The sequence below is a fragment of the Seriola aureovittata genome, chromosome 22 (genome assembly GCF_021018895.1).
Source record: "Seriola aureovittata isolate HTS-2021-v1 ecotype China chromosome 22, ASM2101889v1, whole genome shotgun sequence".
NCBI lineage: Eukaryota > Metazoa > Chordata > Actinopteri > Carangiformes > Carangidae > Seriola > Seriola aureovittata.
In genome coordinates, this window is record NC_079385.1 from 3,574,968 (window position 1) to 3,597,702 (window position 22,735).

Consider the following 22,735-nt stretch of genomic DNA (forward strand, 5'->3'; position numbering starts at 1 on the left):
AAAAGAGAAAAAAAATCATAATAAAAAGACGACTAAATGCTCCACTAATCCGGCTGTGAATGAGAGCGGCTCGCTGCAGCAGTTCTTTTATGCTCTGTCGATTCCACAGGGGGATAAACACAACGCTGAGCCAGCACCCAGCGCAACCTCACCAACCCCGCTGCACTGCAAGCACTGCGGATTACCTCATTTTATGTCTGTTAACCCATTTAAGCCTGTCGGCAACTACCGCTGCCAAAGTGAGCAGAGGGTTCTCCGGTGACGTAACAGACCCTCTGGCAGCCATGCTGAAGGTCCACCACTCTCCAGCTGTCTAACCTGTCAAGGTTGGGAAAAAGCATTTTTAATTTTAGAGTTGCCTTTGGCTGGGAGCTGACAGATGTGATCAATTATGAGCTGAGATACACAGCAAATATTTTGACTCCATATGTAAAAAAAAAACAAACAAAAAAAAAAACTGTAGATGCTCTGCCAAAATTGATGATACAATGTGTAAGACACAAAATATGTCCATAACTAGACTTTGAAGTTGTAACCTGAAATGTTTCCATCAGCTAAAATCTGTTTTAACAAAATATAAAAATGACAGTAGATATTCCTGGGAAAATTGCTTTTATATCATTTGATTTATATAGTAACTTCCTCCATGTTTACATTCAGGTCAACCACATCCAAAATGGGTGTGGAAAGGAGCTCTTTGTAAGTTTTTGCTATAGCTACAAAACCAATTTTAGCAGTAACAGCTATTTAAAGTTATCGTTGCGAGTTCAGTATCAAACTTGATTCCTTTACTTGCCAAGCGCTGGAAAGCAATCCATTTTGTTTGTTGTACTCAAGTTAGCATGCTAACCGGCTAGCTCCAGCCCAGTCGGAAGTGCAGCGACACTTTCCGATAGCTAGTCACTGTAGTGTCCAGGCAGCCCTGAAGAAGCAGCCCTAATCAAATGGTATATCGTGTAAATGCAATGATGGCTTCAGCTCTTTGCAAGACTGATACGTGAACAGCTGTTGTTGCTAATGTTGGCTGTAGTTATAGCAGGAAATGTTTTGGAGCAGACACCACTCTTGGTCAGGACAGTTTACATTGTTGCAAATATTAAAATTTACAAACCAACCTACCGTACGATATTCCTCACTTTACGAATATACAGTATAAATGTATATAACACTACAACCTTCCCCTTAACTCATATCTTTTTATTTTTGTCCAGCTCACAGTTTTTTAGCTAGAATTGTTATCTTTTCTCGAACAGTCATTTCTTCTCTCCAGCCATAAATCTTGATGGCATCAGCAAATCCTGTAGTTATCATGCAGCTAGTGTTACACATGTAAAATATCATGACCAGCAGATCAGTTTTATAACAACTCAAACAACTCGTGGATCTCTAACACCAACTACAGTATAGTTCCTGTAAATATTAATAAGCTCTGTCGAATAAATAAATAAAAAGGTTGGGTGAATAAATGCACAACGTGTGTGTGTGTGTGTGTGTGTGTGTGTGTGTGTTTGTGTGTGTGTGTGTGTGTGTGTGTGTGTGTGTGTGTGTGTGTGTGTGTGTGTGTGTGTGTTCTATGAGCGTAGGCTTATCTAAACGTACCATGCCAGCATTTTTTTCTGACCTCTTTAATACACTTGAAAACAGTGCTCTATGTACGTCCACTGATGCAAACTGTTACCGTTGAGTCACGCCCAGCAACATCAGTCTGACCGCCGCCTGTTGCCAGGATGATGCCAAGGGGGGCGGAGTCTGTGTATAAGCCCAAGGAGAAGGACGAGGGCAACACAGAGAGGAAAGCAGATTACATAATGATAAACTAAACATGAGGTGTTTCCCTTATCATCTACTATGACGTGTCCTTCTCACCTTCCCCCCCTCATTCTTTCCTTTACTATTTGCTCTTCCTCTTTTCTAAGTTTTAGTGTCCTTCCCTTCTCGTCACTGTCATTCATCCTTTTTACCTTCCGTTTGTTCCTTCTCTGCTTTTCACCTCCCTTTTCCCCCTTCCACCTTTTTTCTTTCCTCCCCTCCCTTTCTTTTTCCCCAAACTCTCTCCTCCTTTCCATCTTCCATTCACATTCCCTCTTTTTTCCTCCTCATGATCATCCCTTCCCTTCCTTTTCTTCTTTGCCACCCAGACATGTCCTTCTAATTTCCTTGCTACCCTCCCTGCTTTATATCCTCTGTTCACCCCTCCCTGTATCCCTCCTCATTCCCTCCTCCCTAGTTCCTCTCTAGCCTTGAAGGAAAGCCAGCCAGTCATCAGGATGATGTATCCTAGCAACTGTGACATCCCGCCCATTCAGCATCAGGATGAACCAAATTTAATTTTTGGATGAAGAGGGAGAGACTGTGATTGGAAGGAGTGGAAGGTGGAGGAGGGGTGTATCTTACATCACACTTTTTTTATTTATTCTTTAAAAATGGTACAGTTTTCTACCTATTGTCAATAACAGCGTTAAGTTAACCATCAAACACTATCTGCACTGCATGGACAGCAGCTTTACTCTTTCCTGAGACCTTGTCCACTCATCCTTGGTTAAGCATTTTGCATAATCAGTAAACAAAAACGTCTAAGGATGGCAGAGGGATAAACCTCTGAAGTTTACTAGCCACTAGAATTTCTTTGACTAGTACAGAAGACCCTGAGACTCATTGGAACTGTGTGTCATGTTCTAATTATGTGCTGGACAGAAATTTGCTCTTCATAGAGATGCTGGAAAGAACAAGCTTGATGGGTAAGACAGTCATGTTATGGTTTGTGAAAAATTCAGAAAAGCGATGTCGGTAAATATTGACTGTCTTCCTGTCTGTTTCTGGCTGGTGCTGTATATGAAATGTGAAAGATATGTGAAATACCTTGCCAGCTGAAATAAGAAACTATAGCATGTTCACAAGTCTTAAGAGTTGGCTCTACAAAGTCAAACATGTGATCACTGCTTATGCACAAAATTAAATTTGCTATATGATTATTATTGTTAGTTTGCTAACTTGCTGCTAACTCGTCCTATGCCTCTTGCAAGATTGTCCATTGCATGGCTTGACATATGTGAACATATTTACTTGTATTTCACTAATAATGTACCAGTGTGTCTGTGCTGCATGGTTTATGTGTGAGTGATAGTACTTTAACAGCAGTGAAACTATTTCTATTAGCATCTTATTACTATTGATGGTTGATATTTGCCTTGTGATTGCTCTGCATGGCTGATGTGTACAACAGTATTCTTACATGAATTTCACCTAGGGGATAAATAAAGTATCTATCTATTCTCCTTGTGTGCTGTGGCTTTATCCTGCTTTGCACGGCTGCATGAAATGATCAGTGGTTGTTGTTTGCTGCTGTGATGTTTTGCTGCTTCCTTTTGCTCTGCATGTTGTGTGCACTGCCTTGTGTCTGCTGATTAGCTGCTCTTGTTGGCATTGCAGCATCTTAGTGTCTTATGTTTCTACTTCTGAACACGCCACTTCATTGCTTTTAGAACATTTTGCCATAGGACTGAAGTTGAACATTAGCCAGCTGGCTAACAATGGCGCATTTGCAGAAATGTTGTGTGTTGTCTTTATTAAGAAATGAACCTTAAAGGATGAGCTCTGTAAGTACAACACTGCTGCCACACATGTTTTTGTCAAATTGAGTTCTATCTTGTAATTAATATGTGATATAGTGACAAAATTACATGTCACTGTAACCATTTCCAAACGGGAAATGATTACAGTGTGTTGGAGACCACAAAACATCACCAGCCTAAATTAGTAGGAGGTGAAGCAACACAGGAAGGAGTGTTTTTATCAGTTTGCTCAAGTGAAATTAAGACAGAAAGACAAATTATAAGCATTAACATGAAGAGGAGCTGTATCCCTCTTTCCATTTTGCAATTTTTGACTCATCACATTATGTTCAACATACTGGCTGTACAATTCAGAATCATATTAGCTCATATTCATCATACTTTGATATATTATGTTTAAACAAATATATTATTTCACACTTTCACTTTGGTTTTCAATGTTTGTTTCCTCTCTGAAGATGTGTTCACTGATTCTGTCACCATACCAGATGGACACAACTTCTGCAAGAATTGCATCACAGATCACTGGAATATTAATATCCAGTGTCAGTTTCCCCTGTGCAATAAGCTTCTTGATGCATGTCAACACCTTCATATCTGAGATGGCTGCTCAGTTCAGACAGTTAGGTGTGAAGAAAATCACCAGCTGCTCAGAGAAACCACGAGCCAACCCAGAAGAAGCTCTCTGTGATGTCTGCACTGGAACCAGACTGAAGGCCCTGAAGTCCTGCCTGGAGTGTCTGCTCTCCGACTGTGAGACTCACCTGAAGCCTCATCAGAGAATCACAACCTTGAAGGCAGGATGTGTAAGAAGCATGAGAGACCTCTGGAGCGGTTCTGCAAGACTGACCAGATGTGTGTGGTTCAGGTTTGCAATGAAACAGATCACATGAGACATCACACTGCTCCTGTTGAAGAAGAATATGAAGGGAAGAAGGCTTACAGACAGTGTGCGGGTCTTTACTGCTCTAATGAAGTGTGTGGAAAGATGTCTGGATGAGCTCATTGACATGATTGAAGAGAAGCAGAAATCAACAAAGAAAAAGGCGGAAGTTTTCATCAGGGAGCTGGAAGAGGAAATCACTGAGCTGAGGAAGAGAAGCTCTGAGCTGGAGCAGCTCTCCCGCACTGAAGACCACTTCCAGCTCCTCCAGAGCTTCCCATCTTTCAACCTACACACCAAAGACTGGAAAATGGGTCCAAGTCCACTCATGGTGTGAGGGGACTCTGTGGAGATCTGTGGCTCAGTTGGAGCAGACACTCAGTAAAGAGATGAAAAAGCTGTGTGCTGATGCTGAACTAAAGAGGGTCCAGCAGTGAGCAGTAGATGTGACTCTTGATCCTGATACTGCAAATCCCTATCTCATCATGTATGGTGATGTATGGAAAAAAGTAAATTGTGGTGATGTGAAGAAGAATTTCCTAGACAACCCACAGAGACTGTCCTCCTGTGCTGATTTTATTATGAGGTTCAAGTGAAAGGCAAAACTAAATGGGATGTAGGAGTGGCCAGAGAGTAAGGGGGAAACACTCTGTGCCATGGGAATGGCTACTGGGCTACATGGTTAAGAAATGAAAATGAATACAGAGCTCTTGCTGGTCCGTCTTCTGTCTGTCTTTCTTTGAAGTCAAAGCCAAACAAGGTGGGTGTGTTTGTGGATTCTGCAGCTCTCATCTTCTCCTTTACGGAGTGTAACTTCAATGAGAAACTCTATCCGTACTTCAGTCCCTGCCCAAATTATGGCGGGAAAACCTCTGCCCCTCTGATCATCTCCCCCATCACTCAAACACATTAGACTCGTCATTAGATTTGATAGGGACTCTCCATCTTTTAAGCTTAAACATATAGATAATGAAAGTTAAAACTGTAATGCAGCAAGTATTTTTAATATGAACAATGACTCAAATGAGTATGCCTAAAGTTGAGGACAAGCCCTCAGATAATTATCACCCACTGTAGCTCTGCAAAGGCTTTTAGCCTCATTTAGCAAAAAGCAGCAGGCAGCTGTTTTCAGCAAAATAGCTCTGATAAAAGCATCATGCGTTACCTCTCCAGCACCAAATGGCAGACAGACTGAGCGGGCCTCTGAAGGACTCGTGTTTGTGGGTTGTATCCTTTGCCGGAGGTGTCCCCTTAATTGGGACTTGTTTGCAAGTCCACCTGCCTTCGACTTCTACAGTGTAGAAGTTGATGCATCTGTACAAGAGGCATCAACAGAGGCAAGAACAAAAATCTCTGACAAATCTCGAGGTCGTAAATCTAGTTGTATTGTTGTCTGAGAGTTACGTGAACGTTGAAATGACAAATGTTGGAGGAGTTTGATGACGAGAATTGAAAAGTCTGTTCTGAAAATATTTATTTTCTGACAATGTGACATTTATTGAAATAAAAATAAGTTGTTTTTCTTAATTTTGAAAATTGGGTAACTGAAAAAGAAAATATTAATAATTGTACTTTAAAATGAATTATAAGAGAAGATTTTGTAAACAGCTTATTTCCCTCTCCTCATTCCTCATTCCTTCCCACCCATCTTCCATTTTACCCTCTCTCCTCTCCATCCCTTGTGCCTCCCCACCGCTTCCTCCCACGGCACTGTGCCCCTCCTCCCCTGCTCTCTGTCACCTTGCTTCCTCTGCTTCTTCTGCCTCTGATTTTGTTCTTCCTTGCAAATCAGTCTTTCCCCCCACTGTCTTCCCTTTCCCCATCTCTCCTCTCAGGCTTTTCTTGCTTCCCTCCTTCCATTTTCCAGTCTCTCCCCCTTCCTCCCTCCACAGCAGCACCAGCAGCGTTGTGTTGATGCAAAGCGGTCGAGCAAAGTAGAAAGGGGATAGAGTGGGGATTGATATCAGATGTTTTGTTGTTATCTGAGAGGGACAGGAAGGACTGTTCTGCTCTCTCAACCTTCGTCAACGTCCTTGGCTGATGAAATGACACTGGGGACGCCTGGCCGGTGGATTGAAACAACTGTCTGGATAGATGAGAGCTGCTCAAGCTCAGTTGGACATTACTTTCAAAGACATTGTAGATACAGTTTGGAGAAATTCAAGGACATGATTGGATGTTATTCAGGTTTTCTTTAATTCTTGTTAAGTAAATTCTTTCAATGCTCTAAACATTTGATAATCCTTAATATTTTATTAACTTTACAATCTCAAAAAATTAGAAGAGTACAGTTTTACACAAATATGTTATTTTATGTATTGTTTGTGTTTCCATACTGAGATCTGATGCTTGCACATTTATATTACAAGTGTGTAACAGACAGCGTCTTGTCTCTTATAATTACCTAATTAGTGTATTTTAATCTTATTTTAGGTTCTTTGTTCTGACCCATAACCGATAAATAAAGTGTGGAAAATATTCTGTAAGAACATGATTAATCCTGCATCACCTTCATGCCTTAATGTCGCTGCAGAACAATCAGAGCCTCTGGTTGCCACCTTGCTCAAGGGCAGCAGTTCCTTAAAGAGATGATCTCTCCCTATGAAGCTGCACCAGTCTGGCTTCAACCCTGTGCAACCTGCAGGCTGCTTAGAAGTGGCAGATTATTAGAAAACCTGATGCACTACGGTCACAGCTGGATGTAGATGTGTGGTTGAGGAAATCACACTGTCAGCTCTGATCAGTTTAAACCAACTGGTCCTCTGCTGGAAAAAAAGACTCTACATCCCCCTCTAATGGTGCCTCGACCAAACGTTTTCAAACAGTGAATCTTGAAAATGATCCCCTTTGATGATTTTATCACTTGAAATGTCAAGCAATCAAATTTTCATTTAAGCAGCCAAATGAAATTATAACCATTGTTTCATTTACTGGTTTAAACATTTGAACAATGCTAGCTTATAAGGGCTGATATATAATTACTGGGATCAGCATACATGAATTTTAATACTCATTTAGAATCACACATTTAGAATTTTTCATTTTTGATTTTTAATATTTCTTTTTTCTATTATCATTATTCATTGCACACTTGTCTTTTAGTACAGCTTAGAGATGCCAGCCTGCTCCTTTCACAACATACATTGCTTGTGAATGACACATAAAACCTTTGAATCTTTGGGTGCAGAAAGTTGATCTCTGAAACAAAAAGCAACAAACAATGAATTAAGGTTTGTTTATTAGGATGAGGAACACCTAGCTAAACCTAACGCTGCATAATAGACCAGTAAATGCAGTAAATCCTCTTTCATGAAGGTTCAGATTTTGTTGAAACTGTTAAAGAGGTGTAGATACAACTGTATGATCATTTTAGAGGATGTAGATTGTGGTGTTGTTGAATTTTATTGCCTTGGACAAAATAATAGAAACATGTTAGTATAAAGGAACATGACCATAAGGTGGAATCAACACCTTTTTAACACAAACTGAACATTATAACGCTCATGAAGAGGGAGTTCTGGCAACACTGTTGTATTAGACTGCATTAGTTTTAACACAGTGATTCTAAAAATGTATATTATTAAAATTCAAAATGACATCGTCTGGCCTCTTCAAAGCCAATCTGGTGTTAAAAAGGAGTGTTTTCACCACCATCTGTACTTGTATTAAAGAAAAGAAAGAAACAAGGCTTTATTTTTCCTGTTATCTAGTTATGCACAAGTTTATCAGATTGGAGTAAAATATGTTATGTCGTGGCCGAAAAATATTCAAATGAAATTAAAACATAAGATAAAAAGAATGATGACATCCAAAACTAAATAATACCAAGCAAACTAAATTAAATCTGATTTCAATCCATAAAATCCTAAACCAATTCTTTCTCCATCACACACACGATGCTTTTGTTCCATGTATCAGGGTTGTTTCAATCTATTTCCATTTTACGGATCTTATTGGTATTCATTCATTTTCCACCAGCTGGTTTTCCTGATGTTATTTAGATTTGTTCTGCAATGCAGCCGAGTCTTGGCGTGGATGATTTGGATTTATCTTTAATTCTCTGAGTCACATGGTTCTATACTTTTTATTAATTTGCATAATGATGCCTTGTTCAGGTTTTGGTCTAGATTTAATCAATGTTTCACCTCTTTACAGTAAAAAGAAATGAATGAATATAAATGGACACGGTTACTTTATCCATAAATACAGAATGAATAATAAATGCTGTACACAGTTGCTTTAAAGAATGATGACAGAAGACCCCCGGGTGTCATTTGTTTTTATTCTGTGTTATGTTACATGTGACCATAAACTTCTAAGAAGTTATAGTTGCCATGGAGATACATTAAATATATTCAGGTACTCAGATAGGAAAAAGGGTATGTATGTGTGTGTGTGGGTGTGTGGGTGTGTGTGTGCGTGTGTGGTGGCGGTGGAGAGGGGGGGTGTTGTGGGGCAGTTGTCAGTTGACAGTGTGCACAAGTTGAGGACAGTTGCTTGTGTGTGACGTCAAGTAACGAGGAGTGGAATAAAACCAATTGTACATAATTTTAAAAACATTTTTGAAAAACATTAAACAAGGAGAGAGAATCTAATGCTACGAGCAGAAAAGAATGAAACATAAACCCACATAGAAAAGAGTAATAAATAAAATGTATTATTTTACAGAGACAGCAACAACAACAGACAGCGGAGATGTTTATTTCCCTCTGAATTTTGTGTTGTGAGAGAGAGCGAGAGAGAGACGAGGACGACAATGGAGAGGAAAGGTCTCTCTCCCTCCCTCTCTCTCCTGTGGCAGGAATCAGCATCCGGAAACCTACAGGTGCGTTACTATGGCGACACTTCAGGAGAGGAGGCGGGAGCCGGGTGCGGTGGCAAGCTGTGGAGCCGGAGTCAGACTCGTTTCTAAGGCTTCATATGGCACGTCCGCTCTAAAACACTACAGCGACTGCAGGCGCAGCTGCAGCCAGAGTCCCAGAGTCCCAGAGTCCCAGAGTCCCAGAGTCCCGGTCCAGATCATTCCCTTCACTATTCGTCCACCTTAAGAACTGGACTCTGGCTACGTCTGTATGCTCCACACCACACCCGCCCACATCCCTGCCATTCTCCGCTAAACCCCCTATCTACCCCCTCCCCAGTCTGACTCTAGAAGGCACTGTTATATACTTATTTCTCCACATTCTAATATCTGGATTAAGATGAGCGATTGAGGCAATGAGGATACACAAAAATACATGTACAGATACACACGGGCCAGCCGGGTAACTTACGGGGGTACAGCTGGCTCCCGACGATGCTACCAGTTTTTCTTTATACCTGTGTTAGCGTTACAAAGTTTGCATCGCTTAACAGTCTGCTGACGGCGGAGGCAATTGGATATGTAAACATTGACAAGGCTAACATCATGACAGGCGAAGAGATATACAAAATCAATGTTCCGATATGATCCATAAGTGGGTCTGATCTTTCTGAATGGCCTCGATTAGTAGTTACTTACTTGCATCTTTGAAGAAAACCCTGACAAACTGTGGTAAAAAGGTCAGGTAAGAGTTCTAATATGCTGCCGTCTTCCTTGGCTGATAATGAAAACAAATACAGATAAAGTTCAGTCACTTTTCAAACTAAATTTTCATTATAAAAAAACTAGATTGCTGAGAGAATTGATCTTCATGGGTAGCAAAGCTAAACACAGACTTTCAATTAGTCGGTCTTCATAAGACTGCAAATGTCAAGGGTAGTACGTCGGCCATTAAATGCGGAACTTTGTTGTCAAGCAGACTTCAGAATTTCAAATTTAATTCATCCTCATAAGCCATAGTCCTCATAAGCCTGTAAATGTTCAGGGTGTTTCAGCCATTTATTTCTGAGTTTAAAAGGTTCAAAAGCTGCAAGTAACTACTGCTGAATAACAGCAACTTCTTGAGGCCATCTGTTTAATTTCCAATGGGAATCTGATTCATCTATTTTTCTTTCTTTTTGCCTATGTCCATGTGTATCTACAGAGCAGTGGACAGAAGGACACACAAGGTTGAAAAGACTGGCTTGTGCACAGAGCGCAGGAGTGTCTGTATTGCGAACCTTGGTGTTGGAACGCCACGCACTACTCGCGAGGAACGAGTCGTTCCGTTGGATATTTACACAGTGAACGGGGCCGACTCCTACTCTACACACTGAGTTTGGCTGGTACTTGTGTACATTTGGAATGGTATACTATGGTGATAGTAGTAAGTAGAAAAGTCTATCTTCTCCTCTCACTTGTAGCTTACTAAAGTGTCTATCTCTAGTTTTCCTGGTTAACATCTGAGGCGCAAAAGCACTGGAAGCGATGATTGATGCTCTGAAGTTTGCCGTGATGGTGGAGTGTTAAGGGTTTTCTCTTCCATGGCTTGGTCTGGAGACCATCCGTTAGGCCTTTAGTTAGCCTACACACCATTTTCCATTTTTGTCTTTATGGTTCTTAACTCAACTTAACTCTTCGATTAAATAACTCATCTTAAAGAAATAGCTTGAATGTATTTTGGGAAATACACTTCCTCACTTTCTTGTTATAAGTTAGATGAGAAGATTAATTCCACTCAATTAAAGTAAACAGGGACTTACAGCAGTGACGGTTGAAGGGACGGCTACGACATGATGTGACGACATAGACAGGAAGAACGAGACAATAGACATTTGGGCTGCATCGGTAGGAAGTGTCCAGATAGAATCTACGTCATTGTGTCATGCTATAGCCGTCCCTTCAATCATTGCTGCTTAAAGCTCCTTATATATAAGCTTAGCTTAATAAAGACTCTCAACAGGAGCCTGACTCTGTTCAGTGGTAACAAAATCCACCCATCCGTGATTTTACAGGCGGAGTATCTTCTGGACTAGTTTTTACCTGGGCGCAGTAACTACTTGGTTACCTGGCGACTTCACAATGATGACAAGAAATAACCTCACGTGTAAAACCAGGACATGTAGTTTTTACAGGAACTTGTAAACAAACAAGATTCAGTTTGAAGTGTTAATCACTGGGCTTTAGAGGAGCTGGTGGAGGGATTGTGTTACCTTTGGACATTACATCTGTTTCCAGTCTGTGTGAGTGTTGCTTTTCTCATCCAACTGTCAAGAAGACAAATAAGTACATTTCCTGTTCTATTCCTTTAACATGCCATCAGGTCTAAGGCCATGTGCAGACCTGGGAATAACATGCGTCTTCAGTGATCTGATCACAAGTGGACAGCTCTAAGTACGTCGGTTCACACCTGACTGTGTCTCTAGTGACCACTAGTGATCGAATCTCACTTCTCCGCTTTATATACAAATAAACAAATTTTTCTCTTTAACCAATCAGACGGTCTGTTGTCCATGTGTTTGTGAGAGAGACAGCGAGTAGGCGGTCCTTCATTGTGGCCCAGGACACATGTGCGTTCACACTGCTGAAAAAATGTGAGCACATGTGGTCCAGACCACCTCTGAATGTGGTCTTAGAGCTGACCACTTGTGATTGGATCCCCTGAGACAGATGTTAATACCAGGTCTGAACAGGGCGTCAGACTGCATCACTTAGCTTTGGTGAACCCCCGTTTTATCATGCTAAAGCCAACGTCTCACTACAATCACTGAACATATCCAACACCCTTTACCTGAAACTAGGGCAGTGGTCACTGAACTCTTTGTTGGTCCTCCAGACCTCCTCAGAGCAGAAATATAAAAGTTCTGTGACATCAACTTCAGCGCAAGTTGAACTGATAGAAATGTATTAACAATACAAACGTTTCCAGTGCATTTGTGCCTTAAAACAAAACACTGCACAACGGGCTAATGTCCTAACCACGCTCCCGTCTGTACATGCTACCTACAGTATACAATGATGTTATGTCAAACATCTGAATTTTTTTTCCTTTAACATTGACTTTGTATGCAAAGGGTGAAGTTTTATTATACAGCAGAAATTATAGCTTCTGTTCCTTTTGACAGTTTCACTTGTGTTATTTGTCTTTCTGACTCTATTTCCACGCGTTTAAAAACCCAGACGATATGAAAGTATGTGACAATAAAAAAATAAAACTCACATAGATTTGGACCACTTTGTTTTTTTTTTCTCCCTTATCAACACTTTTTGTTCCAAGCAGACCCCTATTCACAAAGGACACACCAAGCAAAGAAACAAAACAATAAAAAACATTAAAATTAAAGTTAGTTGTTTTTTTTTTATCTTTGTTACCATCTGAGACGTGGGACTTCGTCTCTGTGTTAAAAGGTTCCCTGTCATTTGAGGTGAAATGTGAATCAACAGAGTAGTTTCACTCCATTGGAAAAAAACAAAACAAAACAAAAAACAGAACAAAACAAATAACAGCTAAAAAAAATGGCTGCTGTCTTTGCCTCTTACATCAAGGCAAATCAGAAAGCTCCAGAGTGGCAGTCGAGACCAAAATCTCACCTCCAACAGCTTCTCCTCATCGCTGCTCCCCTCCGCTTTGAAATCTGTGGATCCTCTCAAGAGTTTTGGAATGGACTGGTTCAAAATAAATACGAGTTTTGAAAAGTCTCCTTTTGTGTTGAAGTCTCCACTTTTCTGGACGTGTGCAGTTGGATTTAACAGAGAAGAAGAGAGTTGGAGGACGCTGTTGTAGTCACTTATTTTGAAAGTTCACGTCTCTTTGTACCCCATTGTGATGCCTAAGGCTCAGAGAGTGTGAGACTGCGTGTGCGTGTGTGTGTGCGTGTGTGTGTGTGTGTGTGTAAGGGCATCACTCTCTCCGTGGGGTATGGCTGCTACTTGAAGACATAGTTGATCAGGACCTGAAGGAGGATGAGGAAAACGATGATGATGTAGTCGCGCTGCTGGAGGAAGGAGCCGCCCTCCACCCGGCCCGCTGCACGATTCCGCAGGACGCTGATGCTCCTGCAAACACACAGACATAATGTCACACAGAAGCTCAGTGTAGGAGCTGAGAAGACAGGCGTCATCTCATGCTCATGGTACAGTGAGGTTAACGCTTGTGTCACCTGTTAATGTCCTCCTGCGTCTGCTTTATAGATTCAATGGCACTTTGAAGTTCACTGAGGTCGGCTCCTTTTTTCCTCAGACGACTGTTGTGTTTACTTTTATGTCCTGCAACATAATTCAATATAAGACCTTTTTAAAACCACAATGATTTTTATTAAGAACATGAAGTTACTTACATTTCTATTATACTTTTGTCAGTTCTTCCCAGCTGTACACAACAATCATTTCTAGTAATATAATCAATCTAGATTAATTTACATTTTTGCAAAAATTGACATAAGAAGTCGATGGGCTTTCCAGCTGCTGTGGCTGCCATAGCAACAATGTTTGCTGAAGGTTTGACTGCATTGACTGTAACTTCCACAAAAAAGGGATTTAACTGCCTCTAGGATTGTGAGCAGTCGCATTGTAGTTTATAGAAGTACAACATTTCTCGACAGAAAAAAGTATAACTAATGCTGCTATCTGTGGCGAGCAAGGAAAAAATATTCAGGACCTTTGTAACTAAAATTTAAGAATTTAATACCCTCAAATGCATTTTTGGGGAGAAGTGAATTCAGTGCTTGTTAAGAGTTTTCAAGACCTGCAGATACCCGGAGTAAAGCATAACTCACTTTTTCTACGGACAAAAATACTTTATTGGCTTAGAGTTTATTACAAGATTAGATTCTATTGTTGGGTATTGGCACTTAAAAACTAAATTAAATAAGAAGTAGAAGCAAGTTCCTTCACAAACATCCCCACAAGAAACACAAATAACACAATCACAATGTGCTGTTTACACACTAGTACAATGCTACAGCTGCTAAGTCACAGTCTAAACAACCTGTTTAACCTGGGTTAAAGTGAAATGATACGATGATATCTCAACATGTAGCTACGACCTGCCTCATACTATAATTTACTAGTATATAAGATATAATATATCCTGATTTTATAACTTCGACACCGTCTGACAAAATCGCCAAACACATAAATGAAAGACAAGACTGAGCTGTGATTTCAGCTGGATTTACTGTAAAACTGTCAGTAAGAGAGAGAGTTACAAGAGACAGACTATTCTTCATATGTTCTCACTCAGAGCACAGCCTCCGTCTGGGTCCACAATATTTACTATATTTACTTCAACTCCAGAACGTAACAGACTTTTATCAGAGCCAGGTCTTTCTGTGTTACTCCTTCTGTTTTATATGCATATTGGTCAGAGCTATATTTCAGTGTGAAGCCTCATTTTCAGTCGCTCCTGTTTTTTGTGCTAAAGTTACTGCTATTAATACAAACCCTCCCACCCTATTAATTCAAGCCCTCTAACATTTCAGTGGACAGAAATTCATTTCACTTCATTTCTTAACAAGGCTTTTATTTTTGTGCTGCAGTAAATGTATTGTCTCATTTCTGGTTTCTGGTGTTTCTGTTGTTTACATGCAATTCAGATCTGCTAGTTTCTTTAGCCGTTAGTGAGGACTTCTCGCTGTCCCTTCCTCTCTCCTGCTCTCTCTGCTTGGTGTGTCTTAAGTTTAGTTATTCCTCTGCCTCCTTTAGTAATAATTAGTATATAGCGGCTCAGTATACTGCCCGTAACAAGAGGTGTAGCCCTAAGCCCCCGGTCGACATCCATACACAGTCCAGACCTGAACCACGTTTATACCCAGTCTGTTTGAAAACAAGTCTCAATCTAGAGACAATGAACTAAATTGGCAACACTGCAGCTGTAAACCCCCCCCCAATAGAGCCTTACTGTGCCAGAAACTCCAACTGCACTGACCAGTGGTGGAAATATGTTCAGTCAATCAGTCAGTCAGTCAGGAACATTCCAGATTATAGGGCTGGCTCTGCTGTTGTGGTCCAACCAAAAATATATCTTTTTTTTTTTTTTATACCAAATTTAGCCCAAGTTTTAGCAACAAGTTTGTTTTTTTTACCTGATTATTGGGCAGTAATAATAAAAGTTTACATTATCTGTGATATTTAGACTAAATGTTTTATTTCACTATTATCAAATATTGACTGACTAAGTGTTTTCACATTTCTACATTTGTATTTGAGTGTTAACAACTCACGTTCGCTGCCAGACGAGTCTTGACGGTCGGGTTCAGGTGACGAGCAGCCACTCTCTGGGCTTTTGGGCTTGTCACTCTTATGTTTCCTCTTCGGCACCGTTACCTACACACAAACACACACACGCACGCAGACATGCACAGATACACACATAAACACACACAAACATGCAAATAAAAATAGGTCATAAAATAGGCAACGTACACCAGCTACAACCAGATAAGAGTGCACACAAACATACTGTGTGTTAGCATCAACACAAGGACAAAGAAATGAACAGAATTGTTATATACACATCAACACAACAAAATAATGCTGTGATGCAAGAGTCCCCCCCCCCCCACACCCCCCCCCCCCCCCCACACTCCCACACAAACATGCTAGTCGGTGCAGTCATGGCAGCTGTGCAATGCAATGCATGCTGGTACATCAATAGGTTACATTCAACTTGAACACTCAGCATCCAAAATCAACCAAACCTGCCAAGAGCTGGGACGTTAAAATGATTCAGTTCAAAGGGATTAAACTCTGAATGGATTACAGCTCTGACTCTTAGTGCTTTTTTTAATGTGATGCACTGAGACAAAATATGTTGATTCAAGGTTGGCAGCAGAAAAACATTTTTATATGTATATGACAAACACCAAAAGGTAAAAAAAAAGGTTTATTCTAGATATATGAGATAATATTTAATAACTATTTTTAGGACTCTGTGATTATAATAAATGAATATATATATACATATATATATATATATATATATATATATATATATATACATATATATGTATATAGCAGCCAATCAGGGGCCTGTCTGACATGGAGAACTTAGAGTCAGTGTCTATGCTGTTTGTGCCCAGTGGAGACAAAGTCTGACAGATCTAAACCAAAACTTCAAAGCACTGATGGTGGCAGATAACTATCCACCCGAGAGAAACTTCACTGGTTGGGCACTTGGCAGGAGGTTACTTTGAACACAGACACATACAAAAAGAGGACAAACAATCAGCCGGCAGTTTTAATGACTGCACCACAGCAGCCTTTAGCTTCTGAGAATAACACGAACGACCAGCAGCTCAGTTAAAGTCAAAGTTAGGAGTCCATTAATGAACACAACAGAGAAACAAACACGATGAAAACAAGCACAGGTGAAAGGTGAGGAGGGCATGGCGGCCACTTTGAAGCAGCCAGTTACTGACGGCACTGGTCTGTTGTTGGTGTGATAGACAAAGCTGATGAGGCTGTTCTTTCTTGTGGACTTTGTCTGGGAAATACATTTTTAAATCTTTGATGAGTATGATATAAATGGGCATTACATTTTCTTTTGGTTGGGTTTTGACCAGCTCCTGAGGGAAATATCTGGCTTTTAGCTGCTGAATGCTTCGCTGTGTTCATTAGCTAGTTGCTAACTTTGTCTGTCTACCATTTGGTGCTGGACAGGGACTGTACATGTGTTTATTAGGACTTTTTCACTGCCTGCTGGACCAAAACAGAGAAGATGTGGGCTGAGAAACCAAATCATTGAGCAGAAAGATGACACTTTGTACAGCTGAGAGGAAGTGCAGAGCTGGTGATTATTCTCTACAAGGTCGTCATGAGCAACTACTTTCACATTACACATAATGATATCTTTTCTTAGTTTTGAAAAAATATTGATGAAAACTCCTTTAAAGTGAGGTGCCATAAAATTGCACATTGCAAAGCTCACTCTATACTGATATCAAATGATGTCACGGTCGTTTGTAATATACTTGAAGAACTATTCTTATACTACGGTGGCCCTGAGAGCTCAATGCACACATGCAATTAGACAAAACAAATAAATTCAAACACGCTTGTTGAATGCTTTGTCACCTTTTACGTTAAAAGAATTGAACAATAGGTGCGACCTGGCCAGGTTCATCACTTTTTAGTGTCCCCTGGAAAACACTTCCGTTGTGTTGTGAGTATCTGCAGCATGTGTTTTCAAATGGATGAAGATGTTTTCTGAATTTGTGTTTTGTCTATTTACATGTGTTTTCTTAATTTGCAGTGCGTTGAGCTCTCAGGGCCACCGTATTAAACAGTCATGAAGGTTCATAAATGTCATTATAAATATTTGGTTTGTAGCAATATATTCTGCCTCCACTTCACTGCAGGGAGACTGCAGAGTTGACAGGAAATGTAGTTATAAAAGACATTTTGTTGAGCTAAATGGCAAACTGCTGGGTTGACTAGAGCGCCTTTATAAATTGGGATCGTGTTAAGTCACTCTCTATTCAGTATCCAGTAGTGACAGTATGGTAGAGAAGTTCTCATCATTGCTGTGACTATAACTTAATAACATCATAGTCCATCAAGTACATCTGGAGCCTGCAGGCAAACAGTGCCTCCATGTACTGCTGGTGTGGGACATGTACTTCTTTGTGTTGAATTGTTATTTTCATCTCAAAAAGGTGAGAAAATGAATGAAGAACCTCGTTATCCACTTACGTTATGATGCAGTGTGACATGCCCTTCCCTCCCATACAGAGAGAGCAGCAGGTGCCAGAGCGACAACAGAAAAAATAGAGGTAAAGAGACACAAAAGGAGCAGAGGCGATGACGGCGGTGGCAGCACAGCGATGACGACACAAAGAGAAGAAGCGACAATGAAGACGGCGCAACAACGGGTGCTGCGGTGAAGGTGGCTGAGGCGGCGAGATGCTTTTTTTTTTTTTTCTTTTTAATGGCGGTTTTCGATCGGGACAACCTACCTGGCACTTGCAATTGTCCCTCCGCGGCCCCTGGTTACTCAGACTAATAAGACTGCCAGAACGTACCATAGGGGTGCGGTGTCGGACCTTGGTCTGGATACAGCCGTCTTTTTCAAACTGGATCAGGTCGTTGAGTGGATCCCAGGGCCTCGTGCTGGGGAGGAGATGAGGAGTCAGAGAGAGGAATAAGGACAATGTAGTAAAACATACTTAACCAACTGCAAATAAATACATTAACTAAAGAAAATATAACTAAGACAAGAGGAGAAAAAGAAAAATGGGGCGGATAAAGAAACAAAGAGAGAATAAAAGCAAAGATGGATGTGAGATTAGACAAAAGAGAAAAAAAAAATCCTACAGAGATCCAAATCATTTCACCTGCACAATACTGACATTTTTTTTTACCAGTGAAAAACATTTTCATTACACTGCTACCTACATGGATTTCCTGTCAATCATACACTACACAAAAAGCTGTTTACAGAATGTATTGATCTACACCTCCATGACAGCAGGCTGGACATCAACCCTGTTACAGTTACAGGGAATCACCACTAGATGGCGCCATGTCACATTGGACAACTCAAGGAAGATGATTTAAACTAAACTGCTGTACATTACTGCTGCGTGGAAGACATGAAGACAGTACAAGTCCTAAAACTGCAGTACATTCATGCCAAATATATATTTCCGCTCATATAGAAAGTGTCTTATTAAGTCACCGACAAGTTTCTTGTTCAAATGACCCACTGAGTCCATATTGTGGTTAAATCATAGTAACTACATTTAAGGAATCTTTCATGTTAAAAAACAATATATAGGACAATAAATTGCTCCCAAGTTTATTAACTATCAGACTCATACATCCAGTATCAGTCCACCTGTACTTGTTCATACAGTAGGATTACTAAAGTAAGTCCCTCCTAATGTATTTCTAAGACGTACGCTGTAGCACTGAGGTATGAATTCATTTTCCATCATAGGTGAATTTACAGTGACTCTCACAGCAGGCAGGTTCATCACTGCTGAACTTGTTTTCACCCGGTCGACTTCTGTTTGTTTAATGCAGTAGATGTAAAGGAGCTCTGTTCTCTAATTTCAGCTCACAGGCAGCAGGGGAACTGTGGTGGTAGTAGTAGTGGTCACTCACTCGGCATATCTGTAATGCCACTCTCCGGTGATGGAGTCCTGCTCAAACAGGGCAGGGATCCACTCCTCGCATTTGGCTTTCCGCTCGCGGGCCGACTTCCTCTGAACTTCCTCCAGAATGAACTTCTCGTTGGTGGCCTCCGTCTGGTCCTTGTTGTTGATGGCCCGGGTCACGTGCTGCCACAGTCTGACAGAGAGAGAGAGAGGACGACGTCATCGAGTTTGTCCACCAGTGAAGGTAAAACTAAAACATGCTGTTATGAACGTGTCTTTATTCTATTCTAATTTTCTGAAAAAGTAGGTGCAGATAAAAGATAAAGTAATATGTACCTTTCTGATTCGCACTCTCCCTGCTCCTCTGGTGGGACGGTGCAGCGGGTCAGTCGACTCTGTCTCAGCTCTTGTGTCGGGTTCCAGAAAGTGTCCACCGTCCCCGTCTTCTTGTCATTGATGAAGATCTCGCTGTCCTGTGGGTGGAATCAAAATCTCTCATCTCTTTTCAACAAATAACAGCTTTGTTGTTTGACGTGAAGTCTTGTCATCACTGTAGAGCTGTAATTATTTTTCAAACAAGGTTTTAGTCCCGACACAGTTCTCACAAGAAAGACAAATCAAAGGAAGCAGCGCAAAGGAATGAGAAAACCAATGAAAAACACCTACTACCAGCAGGAGGGTTTTGCTCCTTCAATAACAAACGAGCCGTCAGTAGAAAAATGTGTCTCACCCAGTGTCCTTCTAACGTAGCCAACACCTCCTTCCCCAGCTTGATCTTTCCAGAGATCTGGTTGACACTGTCGCTGCTGCCCAGGAACGGCTGGAGGAGAGAGAAACAGACAGGAGGGGCAGGGAGGAGGAGGGTATAGGAAATAGGATGGGATAGGACAGCAAAAGAGAGATAAAGCAAGGTGTAGAAGGAGGGAAGTGAAGGATGGGAGAGGAAGGAAAGGAGAATGAAAGAGGGGGAGGGAGGGAGAGATATACGCAACACATACAGTTACAGTGGAAAAAAAGTCCTGTGCTTCATTGTGTCTGGAGTATGTTAAAACGTTGTGTTCAAGCTCTGCTGCATGTTCCTATTTTTTAACACCATTTAGCAACATTTTTCTTATAGCAACTACCATCAACCTTTAAACAAACTTACACACTATACTAATGAATTCTGCTCTTCAGTATGAGCGTTATAAAGATTCACCAGTGCAGAACTAAAATTACAACATTTCTAGTCATTTTTTTTAATGATTCAAAAAAAATAAATTCATATCTATATCGGATCTAGACTAATGACCCAACATATCCTAACTAGTAGCAGTAGTTTAAAAGGAAATATGTTGATTTCCGTTTGTGCTCTCTGTACCTGTCGCTGGTTCATGATAAATGTGATTCGTGATAAAGCAGTGGGTGAATAAAGGTATGGAGGATGTTTTTCAGGGAAGGTGAAGGAGTGGAATGGAGTTGGTGATGGCGTGGAGGAGCGAGACATTCAGAGAAGTCATGTGAGAACCTGAGGGTGAGTTCCCTTCACCAAGAACTTTATTACTGGACAACTCTAATTGTCTAAATGTCTTATTCTACCACAAAGCTTCTACTCTCTTCTACTCTTATACCAGTTAACCGGATAACACAGTTGTACCTTCAGTTTGAACTCCAGCTGAGCGCTGTAGCCCGTCTTCTCGCATGCAATGGTGATCTGGCCACCCAGCTCCAGGGTCATGGTGCCATACAGGATGCCTATCAGATGAACAAGCACCAGTAGAAATTTCAGTCAGCTCAGATAACTGGAGAATGCACACTGAAATCTTAATGACTGGATTGCTTGTTATTCTGTCTTTTTCTGTCTGGGGTGCGCTGACACTTCAAAGTTTATCAGAAAATAGAACCACAACCCAGAATAACATCCAAGTCTTGGTCTGGGTACAGTAGATATACTTTGGTATCTAACAGATACGTGACAAATAGGTCAAACCTTCATTCTGTTTTATTTCACTGTTACATGAGTTTGTATTTGTTTGGCCTCTGCAGCAATCTACTGCCCAGGGTGCACTCTGACCTTTACAGTGGGCGTAGGGCATGTTCATCACATAGTCCTCTCCTCGGTTGAGAAAATTGAGCCGAGCCTCCCCATCTAATATGGCCGACAGGGAGTTTCCTAAAAAGTAAAGAATACAGAGCTTGAGCATCAATGACAGAACCCCACAGCTGAATAAATACTTCTTTAATTTAACGTTCCTGTGGACGGCACTGATCGGATTTTCATTGTGTCTGTGTGTCTGTACCGTAAAACTTGGACTTGGCCAGGATGCTGCCACTGAGGCAGAATCCATCCTTCCTGTTGCTGACATAGAAGGCTGACACTGGAGGATGATGGGATACCTGAAAACACACAGTGAGTGAGTCAGTTTCAATTCTGATGAGGTAGATATTTGAGGGAACTCATTTGTGTGATTTACATCAGACAAAACAACCGTGAGCAACTGATTCATCATATCACCAACTGCTGATAGCTGTTGACCAATCAGATCAATCTTTGGTGAAATCATAGAGCTGCTGTTACCTGCTCTGCGATGTAGAAGGTCTTGCTGTTGGTCTTCTGGTGGAGCCACATGCAGCGAAACGTCTCCCCTATAATTGGGTTGTAAGGCTTCTTCAACCCCTGTGGATTAAAACAAAGATATAATGTTAGCATTACATATTGTATATAAAAGAGTCTGTGTCATCTATGTAGCTCATCAGCATGAAGTCAGGTGAACATGTTTACACTGCTGACCTTTGGCTTTTTGTAAAATCCAGAGATGTACCACTTCACCACCTTCTTCATCCGGTTGTAGGCGTTCTCTTCGATTGCAGCCCTGACAGTGACATAAACAGAACACAAGCTCTTTAAGTCAGTGGGTACAATTTCAAATTCTCTTCATTATCTTTCCAAGCTTTTAGTATCCACAGAACCACTTCATAGTCAGAAAAGACACCCTGCATACGTCTTGCTTTCTGAGTCCATATGTCAAATTATAAATCTGTCACTCAACTTCAACTATTAATGCACATTTCAACACAAGAAATCACTTGTAAATTAGTGGAATTAAACAAATATATGTGTATTGATGTTAAATGCAGAGTAAACATGTGAGGACACATGGAGAAAAAAGAAAAGGACCACATCATAAACAACAAACAATCACCTCATTTTATGAGCTCAGAATTTCAAAACACTTGTTTATTTTGCTTGTTTAAACACACCTGTTGGATCCTTTAAAACTTAAGCGCCATCTTTTCCTCTTCTTCTGTGTTTTGTTTGAAGTGTTGATCCATAAGAAGATATATTTGTGGTTTTAAGAACCAA

General features: G+C 40.8%; 1 protein-coding gene and 1 pseudogene across 10 annotated transcripts in view; one reads left to right on the forward strand and one right to left on the reverse strand.

Annotated features, from left to right (window-relative positions):
- The first annotated feature begins 4,089 nt into the window (after positions 1-4,089).
- On the forward strand, positions 4,090-6,176 carry LOC130163732 (E3 ubiquitin-protein ligase TRIM21-like; annotated as a pseudogene).
- Positions 6,177-8,720: 2,544 nt separating this feature from the next.
- osbpl8 (oxysterol binding protein-like 8) overlaps positions 8,721-22,735 on the reverse strand; it is a 100,763-nt gene continuing 86,748 nt past the window's right edge. For 8 of the 10 annotated variants that reach the window (XM_056367384.1, XM_056367386.1, XM_056367389.1 and 5 more), the window contains 12 exons: positions 22,163-22,244; positions 21,950-22,048; positions 21,672-21,768; positions 21,446-21,544; positions 21,029-21,126; positions 20,123-20,212; positions 19,729-19,865; positions 19,400-19,585; positions 18,250-18,403; positions 15,517-15,619; positions 13,456-13,561; positions 8,721-13,351 (listed from right to left, as the gene is read on the reverse strand). In XM_056367384.1, coding sequence (XP_056223359.1) covers positions 13,222-13,351; positions 13,456-13,561; positions 15,517-15,619; positions 18,250-18,403; positions 19,400-19,585; positions 19,729-19,865; positions 20,123-20,212; positions 21,029-21,126; positions 21,446-21,544; positions 21,672-21,768; positions 21,950-22,048; positions 22,163-22,244 — 1,381 coding nt within the window. In that variant the 3' untranslated portion in view covers positions 8,721-13,221. The remainder of the gene's footprint in view (positions 13,352-13,455; positions 13,562-15,516; positions 15,620-18,249; positions 18,404-19,399; positions 19,586-19,728; positions 19,866-20,122; positions 20,213-21,028; positions 21,127-21,445; positions 21,545-21,671; positions 21,769-21,949; positions 22,049-22,162; positions 22,245-22,735) is intronic. The other 2 variants (XM_056367387.1, XM_056367393.1) reach the window with 1 other exon arrangement.